Raw genomic sequence first — 17,749 nt, forward strand, 5'->3', positions numbered from 1 at the left:
CTGACCGAGGAGAAAGCGGAAGAGCGGTGCGCTCCTGTGTGCAGGGTCTGAGGCCTCCCCTGGCACAGCCCAGCCCAGCGCGAGACCTACCCTTAGGGACCCTGCCTTCCCTGCTCCTGCCTCGCGCCTCAGTGAAGGGGACCTTCTGCAACTGACGCCTGAGGCCGTTAGAGGTGGCAGTTCGCATGCCCCAGAGCCTTGTCCCAGGAGGCTGTGCGCATGCGTGAGCTCCTAAAGCAGGGCGGGCTTAGCCTTGCACCCTAAAGGCTTCGTACCTAAAGCGTACCCTTTGTTGTGAGTGCATTCTGACTCACAGCGACCCCATAAGACAGAACTCTATCATCCAAGGGCTATTTTTCCTCAGGCAGCCCTGCTGATAATTCAAACCTCCCAGACTGCCTTGCAATAAGATATGCTTGATTTTCACATCCCCTACCTCTGCAGATCCTACTAAGTTGTATTTGCTTTTTTACATGGACTATACTATTCTCTCTCGGAAACCCTGGTCGCGTAGTGGTTAAGTGCTACAGCTGCTAACCAAAGGGTCGGCAGTTAGAATCCGTCTAGGCGCTCCTTGGAAACTCTGTGGGGCAGTTCTACTCTGTCCTGAGGGTCGCTATGAGTCGGGATCGACTCGATGGCACTGGGTTTGGTTTTTGGTTATGCTGTACTCTCACTATCCCTGGCTCTACAAATCAAGGAATGCATGCTAAGAGATCTCTTAAGGGAAAAGTCCTCAATATGTGTCCTTCAGTTTACTTTTCTCCTGTTTAGTGAGTAGGAAAACATCTCAGCCAGTGTTACTTTCTTCCTGTCCACATAGCAGGTACTGTGGGAAAAAAAAAATTATTCCTTTTTTTCATAATATAAATTAATTATTCCTGTTAGCCCTTAAAAAAATACGCACCAGAATTGCATCATTGTATTGCTTTTAAGGGTTTTTTTTTTTTTTTAATTTCAATAATCCGACAGCCTTTTTCTGGAAATTGCAAGATTTGTATTATTTCTCACTCCTTGGATGACTCTCTGCATGGCCCTACAGAGCCAACACATGGAGCCTCCAAGTGCACAGGCTGAGAGAGAAATCACAGCAGCTGAATAAGTCTCAGTCATCACATTTTATCATTTCCTCCAGTGCTCTGAGGTTGGGTGGGAGATCATCTGTCGTCTGTGTTCTATGACCTAAGAAGAGAGATGATTTTTTTTCAGTGGTCGGTGCAGGCCTTAGAGTTTTTCTACACGGATGGTCAGAGAGCCAGTTCCAAAGGACTTTTGGCTTTGTGCTTTCACAGCCAATAGTAGTAAATTTCATAGGGGCTAATTTAATCACACATGCTTCCATGGCTGAATATTTTCAGGCAGTAGAAACAGAAATTGCAGAATGTGGACATTAATGTTCCTCCACAATGCAATGTTTAAATCATTGGCTCTGGGCTCACTCATTCAAATCCAATGGTCCTAAATCCAAGTTAATATGTACAATGGGAAAAAATTCATGGACTCACTGGCAAGCAGAAGAATGAAAGAACAAGTCTGCTTTTCTTGAAGGCCTAGATGCACTGATTTGCCCCACCATTGGCCTAGATTGAAAAGCATTTAAGGTTGCTCCACGGGAGAAGCTCAAGTCCTAAGAAAAGTCACCAAGGTTTTACTTTTATCAATCACCATGACTAGCTTTTAAAAATATCAGGGCGGTTTTTCTTGAATCTAACTTCACCATCTAAGCTAAGACATGAGTGGAGTTGTTCAGTGTAGGTGCCAGAGAAAATACAAAGATAGATGCACGCAAGAAGCTGCTTCCTGGTTGCAGAGAATTAAGGGGTGGGCAATTTCCAGAAAGGCAGAAGCTGCGTGGAGGCGCTCTTTTCACAGTGGTTGGGCAAACGCTGTGGATGCTGAAGATAGATTCATCGGGTCTTATCAGGTTTATATTTCAGGTAAAACTCAGACAGCATGAGGCAATTCATGAGGACCACATTATGAAATGGCTTTGTAACATAATTGTCGCAAAGAGGGGAGAAGAACCCTTGTCTCCTCCGAGCTTCCAATTCTCTGTTCTCCTCTACAATATGGCTGCTATTGCCTTTTTCCACATTACCCTCAAGTCAAAATATCTTCCCCAGTGACAAGAATCTAAGTTAGTGCCAGCAGGGAAATTTTCTCAGTGAAGGCTATCAGTGTGGAACACTCCTTCATGCCTCTCTCCTTCCCTTACACCCTGCCATCTGAAAGGGCACTACTGCTGTGAGAGCAGGATTAAAGTTGGTCTCACATTACTTTTCTCATTGCAACCACTAGGGGTCAGCACCCTTCATCACCCATGACTAATTTTGCATCAAGTGTCTCTTCCTGAAACAACAAAATAAGTGCTCTTTCAACTCATTTTAATACACTGAAAATTATGCTCATGATGAAAAAAAGTCAAACATATTTTATTTAATGAACATTCTACCATTACTCACACAAAGATTTGAGCACATACCTTGATGAGCCTGGATTCCAAAGAGCGAGGGTGTGTGTAGGACTTCATGGCTCAGAATGGCCAGGTAGGGGTTAGATGGGAGCAAGTGTGTGTGTGACTTGACTTTGGTGAGTAGAATCCTGTTTTGGTCTCAAGATACCCACCCATTTTACGGCCATGGGGCTCCATCTAGCACCTGAAGAACCCAGGGCTGTTGGAAAAAACAAAAACAAAAACACTCATTATCCATTGCCTTCGAGTTGATTCCGAAGCTCATTTAGTTTAGTTTCAGAGAAATAGATTTTCTTCTCCCTCATCCTTATAGCTGCTCCCATGCCCACTAAGCTCAAGAGCTCCAGAGGGTTTGATAACCATTCAGTATCCCAGATGATCAAAATGACCGGTAAGATTATGTATAATTGGTGTGCTGGTTTGGTTTGGGCGCTGTGTTTTATGTTTATGGAACCAAGATTCCAACTCTGACCTTCTGAGTGCAAATTTAGTTCTGCTCTTATGAGGGTGAGTAAGTCATAATAGCTAAGGTTTTTTTTATTTTCCCTCTGGTAGGTTTGCCAGATAAAATACAGGCCACTTGTCAACTTCAAATTTTTGAGAAAGAACAACTAACGTTTTTGTGGAATCCTATTGGTGCGGTGTTCTTGAAACTATGTCTTCATATTACACAGGGATTCCTTGGAGTCCTGTATTTTACTTGCTAAATCCAGCAAGCCTATTCTTGGGCTAATTTGATGTTTACGAAAATGTTGCAGTTCTCATTGTAGAATCTAGGGTATATGTAAGAATACAAACAGAATCATTGATCCAGAAAGGGAAAGAAAAAATATAGACATACAGGATAGCATTAATTTTAAAGGAAAGAATAAATATATACATATATATATAGGAACACACCATACTTGTATAATGAAAACAGGGAAACTGAAATCACTTTTGAGAAATGAGCATAGCTTGTGTTAGTTACCCCCAGTCACATACAATATTTCTAGAAAGAGGAAAAAGAAATAGAAAACATCATCGATTTCCAATGAGATGGAGAATTTGGTTGCCAAGAAAAGGTGTGGGGGGTGGGGGGAGGAGTTGTCACTGTACAATCTATCTGAACTATTGGACTTTTCAACTATACAGAGGTATCTTTCTTTAACTACTGAATTACAGTCATTGTTAGTAATAAGATACTTAAATATGAATGTACAATATAATAATCTGGGAAACAACAGGAATCTACTTCTGGTCATGGAATTAGAGGCTGTCGCCCTTCCTTTAATACACTGGGGCTTTCCAGGAGAAAGGATCATAAGTAAGGCCGGCCATGCTGCAGCCCCCAGAGTTTTAAGTAATGAATGGGAGTTCAGGGACACAAGGACTGCCTCCTAAACAATAATGTATACAATACTGTATGCACACACACCAAACACAATGGAACTTCTCTGAAAACCCTAATTTCAAACACTTGGATTCCTTGTCTCTATATGTACCCCACCTTCCATTAGACAAGGTGTCCTGAATTTTGTTTATGAAGTGCTGGTGACCTTGTAATAATTCAAGAACCTGCCACCTAGAGTTGGGGAACAGGGTGGGTGTAGGGGCTCAAAACTAGGTATGTTGATGAGAATTGAAGTCTAGAGTAGAGCCTTTGTGCTGTGGATCTGAGAAAGAACCCACAAATGGCCCTAAGAGGTTAACACTATTTGTGTTGTCAACCATAATTTGAAGGAAACAGGTAGCTTTTGCCTATCTGTCAGATCCCTTTCATGGAATGTCTCCTCATCCCCACCTGCCCTCCACCCCTCCCCCACTGTAGAATGTCTGGAGTCCTACATTCTACTCCTGTTTAGATTCAAATTTTCCCTCCTTTTCTTGGATCCATGAGCATCTGTTGGAGCCAGATCACGCTCCAAGTCCAGGACGTGGCGATTTCAGGTGCTGAAGGCTGCCAGACAGCTGTGGTCAGTGCCCAAGCCTGTGGAGATGTCTTCAGAAAGAGGTAGGCCTGGAGGGGAGGGGGTGTGTTATCAGATCCCTACCACCCCTCCAACCCTTGGGAATTCAAATTTGACACTTCCCCTGGGGACAAGCTGTCTGAGCAGGAGTGAGGAGTGGACCCTTAACACCACCTGGAATATCCAACCTAGGGAGCCTGAAGAGGAAGATTGGAAAAATGAGACAGGAGGTTGGGGAAGGAGGAAAGGGGTTTTATAGTATGCATCATGAAAAGAAACGCTCAGGAGGAGATAGGGAAACCACTCTTTTGAAGACTCACTCTTTCAAGAAAGTCTGGAGGACACTTTCTACTTCAGAATGTCCCTTCCCTGCTAGTGAGCCTGCTGGGGGCATTTCAGACAGAGTGGATGTCAACCCTGTTCCATGGGTTGGAAACAGCTTATGAGGGTGGCAGCCTGTCTGCCTGGGATTCCTGAGAGAGGTTCTGTGAGTCATTGATAGCTTGGGCCTCTTACTTTTCGGTAGACAGAGGCCTGAGAATCTAGTTGAAGTGCTCACAAGTTCTCTAGTGGAAAATTTCTCAACTAGAGGGAAAGAAAATCTAATTCACTCTTGGGACTTCTTGCAGTCTTCACCACTTTGCCCTTCCATACTGATGCCCATCAGCTGAGATTCATTGTGCCGATTCCCAGTGACCAGGCAGGGAATTCAGATGACCTAACACCTGGTTGCCTTTCCTACTCCTCCATTTACCCTTTTCCTTTGTCTCAACAGCAACTCCAGTGCTCGGTCCGGATATGACCATGAATCCTGGTGCCTCCATGTCTCCTTTTGCTGCACTGCCCTTCCCCCCACACACTCCCAGACACCCACATCAAGAACCCAGGGAGCAGCACCCACTCCCCCTCATGACTTCCTCATGCCCTGCAGGCACCCCTCTGGGGCTCTCTGCTCTCCCCAGGACACTTCTGGTGCCTATCGTTGGGGATTCTGGCCACGGTGGGGCCAGAGCTGGCAAGGTCATTGTTCAAGTGAGGACAGAAGGGAGATCAGCAGAGCTGCCTGGAATTCAGACCTTTGCCATGGTGCAGACCCCACTTAATTGGAGTGCCCCAGGGGCTCCCAGTGGGGCACTTGAGTATGCTCCACCCCCTTTTAGGGAAGCCTCTTCTGTGATCCCTGCCATGTCTGTTGTGGGTACTCAGGCTTGTAGGGGAGTTTGGTCCCCAACTCTTTCTCTTCAAGCTCCACCACCAGCTGCCCAGCTGGCCTCCATTTTCCCCCAAGAGAAGGCTTGCTCAGGCCAACACGCTTCTTCTGGGGAGGGAAGCCTGGCCGCCACACAATCCAGGCCTTCACTGGATGACTCCTCCTGTAATCCCCAGAGTGTTTACCAGAACTACCGACGTTGGCAATGCTTCAAGTCTCTGGCCCGGAGGCACCATCCCCAAAGTCCTGATACAGAAGCTCTTTCCTGCTTTCTTATGTGAGTGCCCTAATCAGTGGGGACAGCTGAGATTATCGTGCAGCTTTCAAATAAAGAGGTCTTGGGGAGACACAATGGAGGTTACGCTCTTTACGAACACTTGAGTAAAGGTCATGAGGGCGATGGGATATGTTATGAGAAGATATCTTCCTGATCATATTAACCGTACCTCCCTGTGAACAACACATTCAGATGCCTTATTTCAATTGATGCTGACCACCTTGTACATGAAGCCAGTCTTTATATTGGAATCATTATCCTAATAATTATTTACAGGAGACTAAACAGTATGGTGGAAAACCTGGTAGCATAGTTGTTAAGTTCTATGGCTGCTAACCAAAAGGTCAGCAGTTCGAATCCACCAGCCCTCCTCGCAAACTCTGTGGGGCACTTCCAATCTGTTCTATATTGTTGCTATGAGTAGGGATCAACTCAATGGCAAAGGCTTTGGTTCTGTTTTTTTTAAACACTGTGGTAAAGTGAGGACCCATGATATGAATTTTGGTCTCAGACCGCGAACACGACATTCCTCCACTGGTCTTTACTTTCCAAAATAGGAGTTGATCATATGTTGGCCAGTGCCGTATCATGTCCAGAGGAGAGAGGAAACGGGCAAGGCCTAGGACAACCACTTTAAGTTTACTCCCACCCTCATTCCTCTAGAGAATTCCAGTTACAACAGGGAGGTGGTAGAGTATGCATAGTTGTGAAGGGTTTGGGCTCTGTCCTCCTTAGATTTGTAATCCTGAACAGGCCATTATACATCTTCACCCTAGAGTATCTCATCAAATAAGGAGACAACTACGGTTAAGAGGATAGCTAAGAAGATGATATGACCTAATATATGAAGTGTAGTCCAAAAAAAGTATCTACAAGAGTGAAATTTTCCTAGCTACAGTATGTGTGAGTGGAAATTGGCAATGAAGTGCAGGGTCACGGACTTCTGTGAATGAAAGGCAGAGTGATTAGTCACGTGGGAAGCTTTATCTTTTCAGAGCAGACCCTACATCTCTCTCAACCCTGAGCTTCCCAACAGGTCAATCAATATCGAACTCTTATCACATTCCACATGGTGTTTTTCCACATACACGTTGCTCTCATTGGCTGAAAGACTGAAGGCATCTTCTTCCCTCTCCCACTGCCCACCACTCGCCCAGGAATAAAGACACAGTCCACTAAATCCAAATTTCCAGCAGTCTTAGGGATTCCTTGGATTCCAAAACAGCAAGTGGTATCCTGGAGGCAAAAGCACTTGAAATCTAAAACACTGGAAGAGGGATGGACACGGACAAATAGGAAGATAGATGTGATAATGGGCAGAGGATGTGTGTAGGGGTGGTGTTAAGATGGGGATGAGATATGTATTTGTCGAAAGTTACTGACATGCATGGATATTTAGCCCAGTCCTGCGATCCCTGGCTAGACTGAAGCCCACCATGACCCTGGAGGAGGGATTCTGGCGGTCTGTACAGGAATGGCAGCTCAAGAGCAATTTTGACCGGATGATCTTCTATGAGATGGCAGAAAAGTGAGTCCATGGCATCTTGGCCTTGTTGGGACTGAGCAATGAGATGTGAATGAAGTAGGAGGGCTGGTACAAATCAGAGGGGCTGTGTGAGGAGGAGGTGTGCACTTGAAGAGGGTTCCTGGTTCCCTGATGATCCCGCTCTACCCTCAGACAACTTCTACCACCACACTCACTGCTTGGAGTTTTCTGTTCTGCATTCATCAAGAAATTCACCCCTTCTACATGTTGGATTTGTAGATGCCCCCATACTTGAGTGTTAAGACAGAGTGGGGAGAAACACTGTGGCTACCCATGGAGATATAGTCCAAGCTCTAGACACTCTGAAATGAGGGGATATGCTGTACCAGCCAAGTTCCTGCTTGCCTCAATGTCCATATAGCTAACAGGGAATTTGGGGCCACTCCTCCTCATGACAACTGGTACAAAATTGTTCTACAACCGTCCAAGAATGGTCCAGGCTGGAAAGCTGTATTCATGAGAAGACAGCATCTCAGTCACCCTGTTGGACGAGCTTCTGTCCTTCATTGCCTTTCCTCCCTTGGTTTAAAAAAAAAAAATCATGAGAGGAGCCTGAGGCTTTTGTGAAACCTCATATTCCACCTTTTTTGCAAATGTCTCTTGGACCATTTGCCCATCTGGTTTATATCCCAAGGCCTCAAAGGTTGAGACTAGGACTGGGACACTAGGAACTACTCCTTGGTGTCACCTGCAATCAACTTCATCCCATTCCAGGTTCAGGCTGTCACCTCTACTGTGTGTGTTTTAGGCAAGGGCAGGAGAGGCTTGGAGAACGGTGTGCATGAGTGGGTCCTGCTGTGTGTCATGTAGGTGTGATTCAATTCAACCAACCAGTGTCAGTGTTGTGGTGTGCCATCAGGTGCTAAGGGTATGGAAAGGTAGTGAGCACTATGGCTGTGTCAGGAGGAGCTTCCAAGAAGGCAGGGCTCATTTCCTTCACAACCTTCCTATGTTATGATGAGTTGTGCTGCAGGTGAAGGGATGATGTGGTGAACATGTAAAGGACCCAAACCTTGTTTGTGCCTCCTGGGAAATGGACTTACTGGGCACCTGGTCAGGTCATTGAAGGCACATCTTTCTCCACTGCCCCATAATTGGCTGTTGTCTGGCCCTGGGGCTCCTGGTACATCTTGCCTTCTCCTCAGCACAGCCTGTGCCTCCCTCACCCTTGTCAGGTTCATGGAGTTTGAGGCAGAGGAGAAGTCAGAGATTCAGATGTTGCAGCAGAGGAATGCGTCTGTCTGCCTGCTTCCTCCAGCTCCACGCAATCTTGATCCTCACGGGCCTTCATCCACTGTGGTTGGCCAGCATCCAGGTATGGCTAAGCAAGTTCAACAGGAGCTATGGGCCAGGGGTCAAAGGAGGTATTTAGGGACTGGTTTTGTTGGGAGAAGGCATTGTCTTCACCTGTGGTACTTTTCTTTCAAGAGGGGACAATGGCTATTTCTATCAGCAGAGACTGCCAGATGCCTGGGGTCTCCGCTGTTCTTCTTTACACACTAGTAGTGAGGTGGTCAAGTTTTATAACTATTGTCTCACATGGATTATCAAATGTGGGCTCCAATACCTAATCAGCTTTAAATGTGGGTCTCAATGAGACTTCTTGAAAAAGAAGCAGTTTCAAGTTTCCCCATAAGTTGACTCTCTTGGACCGTCTGCCTCTTACCTCTTCTCCTCTCACAGTGTTTGTGGCTTCAGGTGTGCCTGCCCTACCAGGAACCATGTCAGTGTCTCCATAATTCTGCCTTTACAACATGGGGTTGGGTGGTGACTTAGTTATCTAGTGTTGCTATAACAGAAATACCACAAGTGAATGGATTTACCAAACAGAAATTTATTCTCTCACAGTCTAGAAGGCTAGAAGTCTGAATTCAGGGTACCAGTTCTCGGGGAATGGTTTTACTCTCTGATGGTTCTCGGGGAAGGTCGTTGTGATCCATCTTCCCCTGGTCTAGGAGCTTCTCAGCACAGGGACCTCGAGTCCAGAGGACGGGCTTCACTCTGGGAACTTCATTCTTGGTGGCATGAAGTTCCTCTCCTCTCTGCTTGTTTCTCTCTTTTCCATTTCAAAAGAGATTGACTTAAGATACAATCGAATCTGTAGACTGAGGCCTCCCTCATTAACACCACTGCCTATAATCCTGCTTCACTAATATCATAGAGGTTAGGATTTATAACACATACAATAATCACATCATATCCCAAATTGGTGCACAACCACACAATACTGGGAGTCATGGACTAGCCAAGTTGACACACATTTTGGGGACACTATTCAATCCGTAACAGGTGGAAAGAGCCTGAATTTGCTGCCACATAAACATCCTCTTTCCAACCCTTCTATAGTGTTCATTCCAAAGAAGGGAGGTTCCATGGCACAGCCCCCTAAGCAACATCAACACAGACCCCAGCACCCTCGGGAGCCCAAGCGGTCCCATGAAATCCCTCCTGAAGCCATCAAAGATTATGTCGAAATCATGGAAGATCTCCTTGGAACTGCCCATTCAGCCACTGTGGAGGCAGATGGGAAATGTGAAGAAGAAGCAAATGAGGAACAAGAGGAAGAGAATGAGCTGTACCCAGACCCAGGACTCCTGAGCTACATTGACAAGCTGTGTGCACAGGAAGCATTTATTACCAAGGTGGGCCAGGACCTGAGGATTGGTGTGTGTGGGTTCTGTACTTTGGTGCTCCATCCACCAAACATCTAGAGTTTTACCCCAGACATTGTAATTTAGCTCAGTTCCTTCCTCCATAATCGATGTGTGTGTCCTTTTCTTGTGTGTACATGTGTGTGTGTAAGTGTCTCCGTAGGTGTAGGTTGGGGTGGTGATATTTTAATATAATACTGGATGCAAATTCGAGAGGGAGATTATTGATTCTCTTCTAGAACCTCTAAATCACTGGTTACTCCTTGTCAAGGATCTTCACATGCCGCCTCCTTCCATTCTCAGGTTGAAGCAGTTATTCACCCTCAATTCCTGGAAATGTTACTATCCCCAGATTCTCAGGTAGATCCTATGTCCTTAAGGCAGGAGCTGGAGGAAGAGGAAGGACTCACTCTCACTCAGGTAAACCAGAGGAGGAAGGGAGAATCATAACATGAAGCCCACAGGATTTCATCTAACCCGACAGTGCCTTGGCTGTCATGGCTTCTGGGGAAGGCCAGCTCCAGGTGTGGGAGCAGGTGCAGAATGAGGAGGTAAGAGATAACGGAGTGGCCAAGAAGAGGAGTGGAGTGGTTAGGCATTGCGGTTGGGAAAACCACACAAGAGGATGGACAGGCAGAGCTGCAGTACTAGTTATTGAAGGACGCTCATGTGACTGACTTCCCTAAATCCTGCCCCAATACTATGGCCTCCACCACCCACTCAGCCACGTGTTCTCACAGTCTGTACAGAATCAGTAATTATCCATTTTCCTTCCTTGCAGCTGGTGGAGAAGCGACTGCTGGAATTGAAAGGAAAAGTGGGTGTGGAGGCACCCCCAACTTATGGTGTGCCAACCACGGAGTCACCTTGTACAGAGTCTAGGACCAGTCAAGACGCAGGGAGCACAGATAACCACAGCATCCAACCACAGATGAGCGAGAAAATTAGCACAAAAGAGTTGGATACAGATGACTTGCCAAAAGATGGCAGCAGCTACAGTAATTTGTCTAAGTTAAAAGACCTTGCTCCCTTTATGTGGAGTCCCATGTCACAGGAACTTAAGTCTGAACAATCAACTTCTCCTCAACGGGGTCCTGGTTGCACCTCCCCTAGACTGGGAAACAGGGAAACCTTAATGTCCTTACAAGCCTCTCGTATTTTTAGTGGAACACCTGGGAAAGGAGAAAGGTCCGGTGAAGAAGAGGAAGAGGAGGAACTCCCCAGCCTTGACTTCCTCTTGGCATCTCGAGAAAGCCTACTGCCCTGGAGTCTTTCCAAGAGTCCTCTGCCTGCCTCCAGCATTCTGCACCATGGAGTTCAGGGTACCTGGGGAGAATCCCAGCCCCGATCTCCGGAGACAGTGAGTCTTAGCCGTCCTGGACATACAGCTGTGAAGTGGAAGATCCCACCTCAAGTCAGAGCTCCATCACTTGCTGCAAAGCGGCCCTACTCAGGGGCTGACCTTGGAGTCTCTGGGAGGCAACCCTTGACTGTGGGTGAGGTGCAACCCTCGCTGCCTCTAAAAAGAAGATGTGACCCTTCCACTCATGGAAAAAGGAAGAAGCATCTTCTTAGCCATTAGTGAGCTCTTCTATATGTCAGACCATCAAGTTAGGGTCCCTTAGATAGGTTAGGGTTGTCAGCTCCTCCCCCATACTTATTAGGCTAATGCTCCTCCCCTATCCCAGTGGTACTTTTGGCTATTGTACAGATACGATGATGGCAGAGAGGGAGTCCAAAGCCTGGGTAGGGTGCACATCTACTTCCATAGTGGCAGATGAAGAACAGTAGATTTACTTTAAAGAATAGTCCTCTGTAAATTGGGATTAAAGATAGTTTTGTTGGAAGAAATTCTCATTGATTCTTTCTTCTGGCCCTCCTCTGATGCTGGATGGATTGTGGTGCTGTGAAAAGGAAAAGATATAGGTGTCCCTCGTGTTCCTGATCCACATGTGACTGACCTAGTTCTCTCCTCCAGCTTTAACTGATGTCCTCAGGATGCTCCTGGGGACAGTCTGGCTTTGGCCTCTCACGGCTCACTGAGAAATCGCCAGTGATCACTTTTATCATCCATTTTTCACTAGCTGTGGCTTGGTTTGGGGAGCTTTCTGTAGGTATACTATGCGTATCTCTGTCTCTTAACAATCTATTAATGGAACTTGCATTTCAACCTTTCAGCCTTCCTGGTCATTAACTAATGTTTCTATAATTGAGCCTTGAGGCTGCACTTTTCTTGAAGGGGCTTTTTTTCTTTTTCCTAGAAAGATGCCAGACAACGGATCTAAAAGGATCCTCAGCATACCCAGGGATTTTCCTGTGTGGTTTATTTGACTTGACAGGATCAACACTTGGCTTCTTGGGGTCATGGCTTTCTGTTTCTCTGCATTTACTCTAAGAAATGGTATCATGAATTCTCAAGAGGACTTCTAAATAAGCAATGGTAGTATGCTACCTTCGGTGAGGAGGGAACGAGATGGAATCTGTTAGAAATACATTTATGAAGCCTTCTTTTGATAGTGTGCATATGAACTATGAAAGTAGACAGGGAAGTTAGGAAGTCCCTTTACCTTATTTGTGGACAGGAAAGAATCTCATTCAACCGAATTGGGAAGGTCCATCCTGCTGTGCTCAAGGGGACTGACCTCAGGTGCCTTTGGAATCTTCCAAGGAACATCCTATAAGCACTCTTCCCTTTCTTTCCCAAACGATGACTGAAATTCTAGGGTTAAATTGATGTCGATTTGGTCTTATACTTACATCTAAAATAGTTCCTTACAAACAACAGGAAACTTAACTTACACAACAATGATAAAGTCCAGGAGAAGCAGAGATGTCATGAGGTTCATAGCAGACCTGGATGCCCGGAGTGTGCAAGGCTAGATGTGAGCAGGGATGGTAGGAAGGGCTGAGGAGTGCTAAGGAATCAGTTGTCTGACTGTTCGGGCACTTGCATAGACCCCATGTTCAGACCAGGGGTGTTCTAGTGTTGTGGCATTTAGTGCCTGTGAGCTGCTTCCTGAGTTGGGAGGTTCCTAATGGGGATCTGGATGGAGACCTCTGCAAGTAAGATTCTGCTGGGGAAAAAATCAAGATGAAGAGACGAGAATGAGGGGAGAGGACACCTCTGGTCTTTCCTCAGAATTGTCAAGTCCTTGCCCTCCAATCTGCACATAACTCCTCAAATCCACGTGTCCATGTCCTGACTTCATCAGCGCATTCTCCTCAGTAGCTCTATTTCTCAACCTGGAAGCTTCCTGGAATTTACCAAAGCTTCCTTCCAGTCTCATGCTTTTTTTCTCCAAGTTCCAAATTCTAATTTTATTCCAAGTGCCTGTGAATTTTCAGGAACGCCATGTCCCAGAAGGTTCCCAGCCAACAACATGCAGGCACCTCATAGAGTGTCCTCCTCAGCATAACCAACAATCCTGGTGTATCCCAGGTATTTACGGGGGTGTACACATCCAACATTGAAAGACAATGTGGTAAGTGAAGGACAGAGCCCTGGCTCCTCCATTCCCCGCTGTTTGACTTTAGAAAATTCCCGTTAAGTCCTCTACATTTCAGGATCTTCACTGGGAAAATAGCATAACGCTGTACACCTCTCAGGGTGTCTGGGATATTAAAGGAGTGATACAGCCGGTCCTTGGCACCCAGTGGTGTTGGCTGTAGGGATTCGGAGGCACTTTATATTCTCACACCCCTGTCTTGCATGGCTAGATGGAGTTGGGTGATACCTCCAGCCCTCAGGTCCCTGATGTGTGTGGATGAGGAGCCTGTTTAATGGGCAGGGTGACATCAAATGTCACGAATCTGCAACTGCCCCTTGGCTGTTGCAGTTGAAAATAGGCTTCAAGTGTATGCCCTCTTGGTGTTGAAATGGCCCACACAGGTACAGGCAGGGGTGAACGGTGCTACATGTCCTCAGATCCTTTATGCCAGTGTCCAGGCAAAGAGACAGCCCTGGCCTGACTTCCCAGCTGAGGTGGCATGGTGAATTGTTACAGCCAAAGGACTAGTTTGTGTGCAGAGAGCCCTGAGCTCTGGGTTAGAGGACTGGCAGTTCTTGCATACTGTCTGACTGGTGTCAGAGTGGACCGCAGGGAGCGGGAGCCAGGTGTGGAGAGGGAAAACAGGCTCTTCTCCCCTGTTAGAGTCTTGGATGGGGAGGGTAGGTTAGAAGCTTGCACTTAACTTTCACAGGTCCAGTACCATTTCCATCCTGATCTGGAGGCAGCTGCAGACTTTCCACTGCCCAGCCTCTCCTGACATGGTGAAACCTGTCCTGAATGCTACTGCTCTCCTCAGCCTGCCATGCAGCAGCTGACCCAGCCAGCAGGGCGCTGACAACCTCACAACTGGCACTTCTTTGCTGCTTTTGAACTGTCTCTCCTGCATCCTGCCGCTCAGTCCAACTCTTCAGCTTTGTCTTCGATGATCTGGGCCCGTACACTGTCATATAGAATTGATTCACTTCTTTTTCACGTCTTGGATGTAAGAAGAACAACAGGAAGCATCTGATTATTTTGCCATCTTGGCCCTGGCTCCTCCTTCTTCCTTACAAAATTGAAGTGTATTCCAATCTATATATATATTTGTTCCATTAGAATAAAGTCAATTGTTCCATTAAAATAAAGTCAATGTTCTACGCCCAGCATCATTGATCCTATTTGTATGTCTTTAGTCTAGAGTCTACAATGATAACTTCAACATTCCCTTAAACTTCAAAGTCACCCCAAGAATAGACTTGCTGGGTTTAGCAAAGAAAATATAGGCCTCCAAGGATTCCTCACGTAATATTGGGGATATATTTACAACAATATTAGTCATTGCTTAACAGAAATTTGAAGTCAATAAGAGGCTTGTATTTTACCTGGAAAAACTACCAAGAGGCAGAAAACATTAAGCTGTTATGACTTACCCTCGGAAGAACAGAACTGAATTTGCAGTCAAAAGGCCTGAGTTTAAATCTTGGTTCCATACACATGAAACACAGCACCCAAACCAAACCAGCATACCAATTTCACAAAATCTCTGCAGGTCATATTGATTATCTGGGATATCGAATAGTCATCAAACACTCTTGAGCACCTAGGTTTATTGGGCAGAGAGCAGACGTAAGGGTGAGGAAGGCAGAAAATCCTTTTCTCTGAAGGAAAAGTGCATACAATGCTACAGGCCTAGGATCTTGAGTTGTAAGTTAGGGCCCCATGGCCCTGAAATGGGTGAGTATTGTGAGACCAATGCAAGATTCTACTCACGCAAGTCAAATCCCCATCCACACACACACTTGCTCCCATGTATCTCCTAGCTGGGCATTCTGGGTCATGAAGCAACACTTCTCAGCTTCAGCATCACCTGTCCCCATCACACACCCTTGCTTTTTTGGCATCTGGGCTCGTCAATTTATGTCCGCGATCCTTGGGGGAACCGTGGTATTATCATCTTTCAGGAAAGAATGTTTGTCTTCTTATTCATCACGAACACAATTTTCAGGGTATTACAGTGAAAATGATTTGAAAAACCATTCATTTTGTTGTTGTTTCCAGAGGCTTGGTAGAAAAACTGGTCATGCGAGATGAGGGTGCTGACCCCAAGTCATTGCAACAAGAACAGTCATGTGAGAAAACTTTCATCCTGCTCTCACAGCAGCAGTGGTTTTTGGATGGGAGCATGTAGGGGAAGGAGAGAGAAGCAGAGGAGAAGTATTCCACACCGACACCCCTCACATAAAAAAAAGTCCCTACTGGCACTAACAACTGTAGTGGTGTCGTGGTTAAGAGCTATGGCTGCTAATCAAGAGCTTGGCAGTTTAAATCAACCGGGCATCCTTAGAAACCTTATGAGGCATTTCTACTCTGTCCTGTAGGGTCACTATGAGTAAGAATCAACTCAAAGGCCCCACACACTTGCTTGGGATTGAGCGAGACCTTCACCTGCATCCTTACACATCTCAACAAAGGGACACATCAGAAGGTTCAGCATACCCACAGCCAAGGTTGGAGACATTCCAGCTGTGCAAGGCTGTATCTGGCAGTTTTTTAGCTAACTGAGGTCCCATCAGCTCAGGGTTCTTGGGACTCTCTCTTCCCAGGCCCAGGTGCTAAGACTGTGTTTTCTCTATTTCCTGGTGACTGGTGGTCTTTGAGTCTAGAAGGGCTACCCAGCTCTGAGGGGAAGCCTTTTGGTGGGACTGCCATGCCAGGCTTGGGACAGGTGCACCTTTTTTTTTTTTTAATCAAAATGACATCTTCCATTTTTATAACTTTAAGGGAGTCTTCTGTAGCAGATTTTCCCAAGGCAAAACATCCTTTGAAGTCCTGACTGCTGCTTCCATTGTTTTTGATTGTTGATTAAAGAGGCATGAAATCCTTGAAAACTTCAAATATGTCTCTATTTACTTTGGTTGCCCAGTGTGAGGATTTCATTTTCTTTATGTTCAGGTGTAATCCATGCTGAAGACTGTGGTCTTTGGCCTTCATCAGGTATTTCTTCAAGTTTCCTTCAGTGGCAGCCTGGAAGGTTGTCATGTGCATATCCCAGGTTGTCAGTGACATTCCTCCAATGCTGATGCCCATTCTTCTTCATATATTCTGGCTTCTCAGATTATTTGTTAAGTACAGGGATTGAAGAGTGAGATGAAAGGATACCATATTGTCACACGTCTTTTCCATAGAGAGATAGAAGGGCATAAGGCCCCAAATGCCCAACTCACACTTTCCAATAAGTACCCAAGTGATGCCTAAATGTTCTCAGCAGCACATTCTAATGGCATACAGGCACATACACAGACAGACATGCGCGCGCACACACACGTAACCAATGTTATCAATTCACTCTCCGTTGCAAGTGCTGCAAGCCTCGATTTGGAAACATTGACAATTTACCTGATATACATAATCCTGCCATTGCTAATTTCAAGCTACCAGCCTGATGTCATTGACCCATATTTGGGCAGAGATATGCACCATCTACTATCCCTTATTAACTGGAGCTGATCCAAGCATAACTGATCCTCTTTCCTATGAGTATGTACACACATTCCAACTGTACCATGAGAAGGACCCTTAACTCCCACCCCAATATATAAACCAAACTTCACTATACATTACCAGAAAACACAACTCCTGAACACACACATACAACTACTACCCTCACTCTAAATACACAAACATACCACCTCTAACTGCCTATACTGTTATAACAAAGCCGTATGGACCGCGAATACGCACAGTATTTCCTACAACTATGTATACTCTCCACATGTGTCTGAAGACATACACGGACAGCCAATAGTACCCATATATACTCACTGAACACTGTACACAAAACCAAGCACTCTAACACCACCAAGTTCAAAATCGAACCGCAAAGGATACCCTAACACAGGCCCACGAGAAATCACACATCTCTAGAACACATACAATATACAATTCCCAAATGAATGCACGATTTCTAGAAGACATCTCAGTTTCCAAATATACATACTGAACCCTCAACATCCTCCAGAATAAACACCCCAGAGAGCCAGTGAAACCAAATACACACACAACCACGTACAACCTGTTTTATTAATATATGTAAGTACACCAAATGAACACTGAAAATGCACATACAACTAGCCCACCAAATTCTCCAAGAATTAG

At 45.7% G+C, this 17,749-nt stretch overlaps 2 protein-coding genes across 2 annotated transcripts in view; both read left to right on the forward strand.

The window, feature by feature from the left end:
• Positions 1-17,749, forward strand: part of LOC126083166 (transforming protein RhoA-like) — an 885,451-nt gene that overhangs the window by 26,973 nt on the left and 840,729 nt on the right. The window lies entirely within an intron of this gene.
• Positions 2,795-15,782, forward strand: LOC126083087 (NUT family member 1-like). Its single transcript, XM_049896430.1, has 10 exons — positions 2,795-2,864; positions 4,353-4,466; positions 5,198-5,909; positions 7,309-7,437; positions 8,631-8,770; positions 9,802-10,097; positions 10,410-10,526; positions 10,888-11,104; positions 11,406-11,466; positions 15,653-15,782. Exons 1-10 carry the CDS (start codon positions 2,795-2,797, stop codon positions 15,780-15,782), a joined length of 1,986 nt encoding a protein of 661 aa, XP_049752387.1.

This window comes from Elephas maximus, chromosome 9 (genome assembly GCF_024166365.1).
Source record: "Elephas maximus indicus isolate mEleMax1 chromosome 9, mEleMax1 primary haplotype, whole genome shotgun sequence".
Classification (NCBI taxonomy): domain Eukaryota; kingdom Metazoa; phylum Chordata; class Mammalia; order Proboscidea; family Elephantidae; genus Elephas; species Elephas maximus.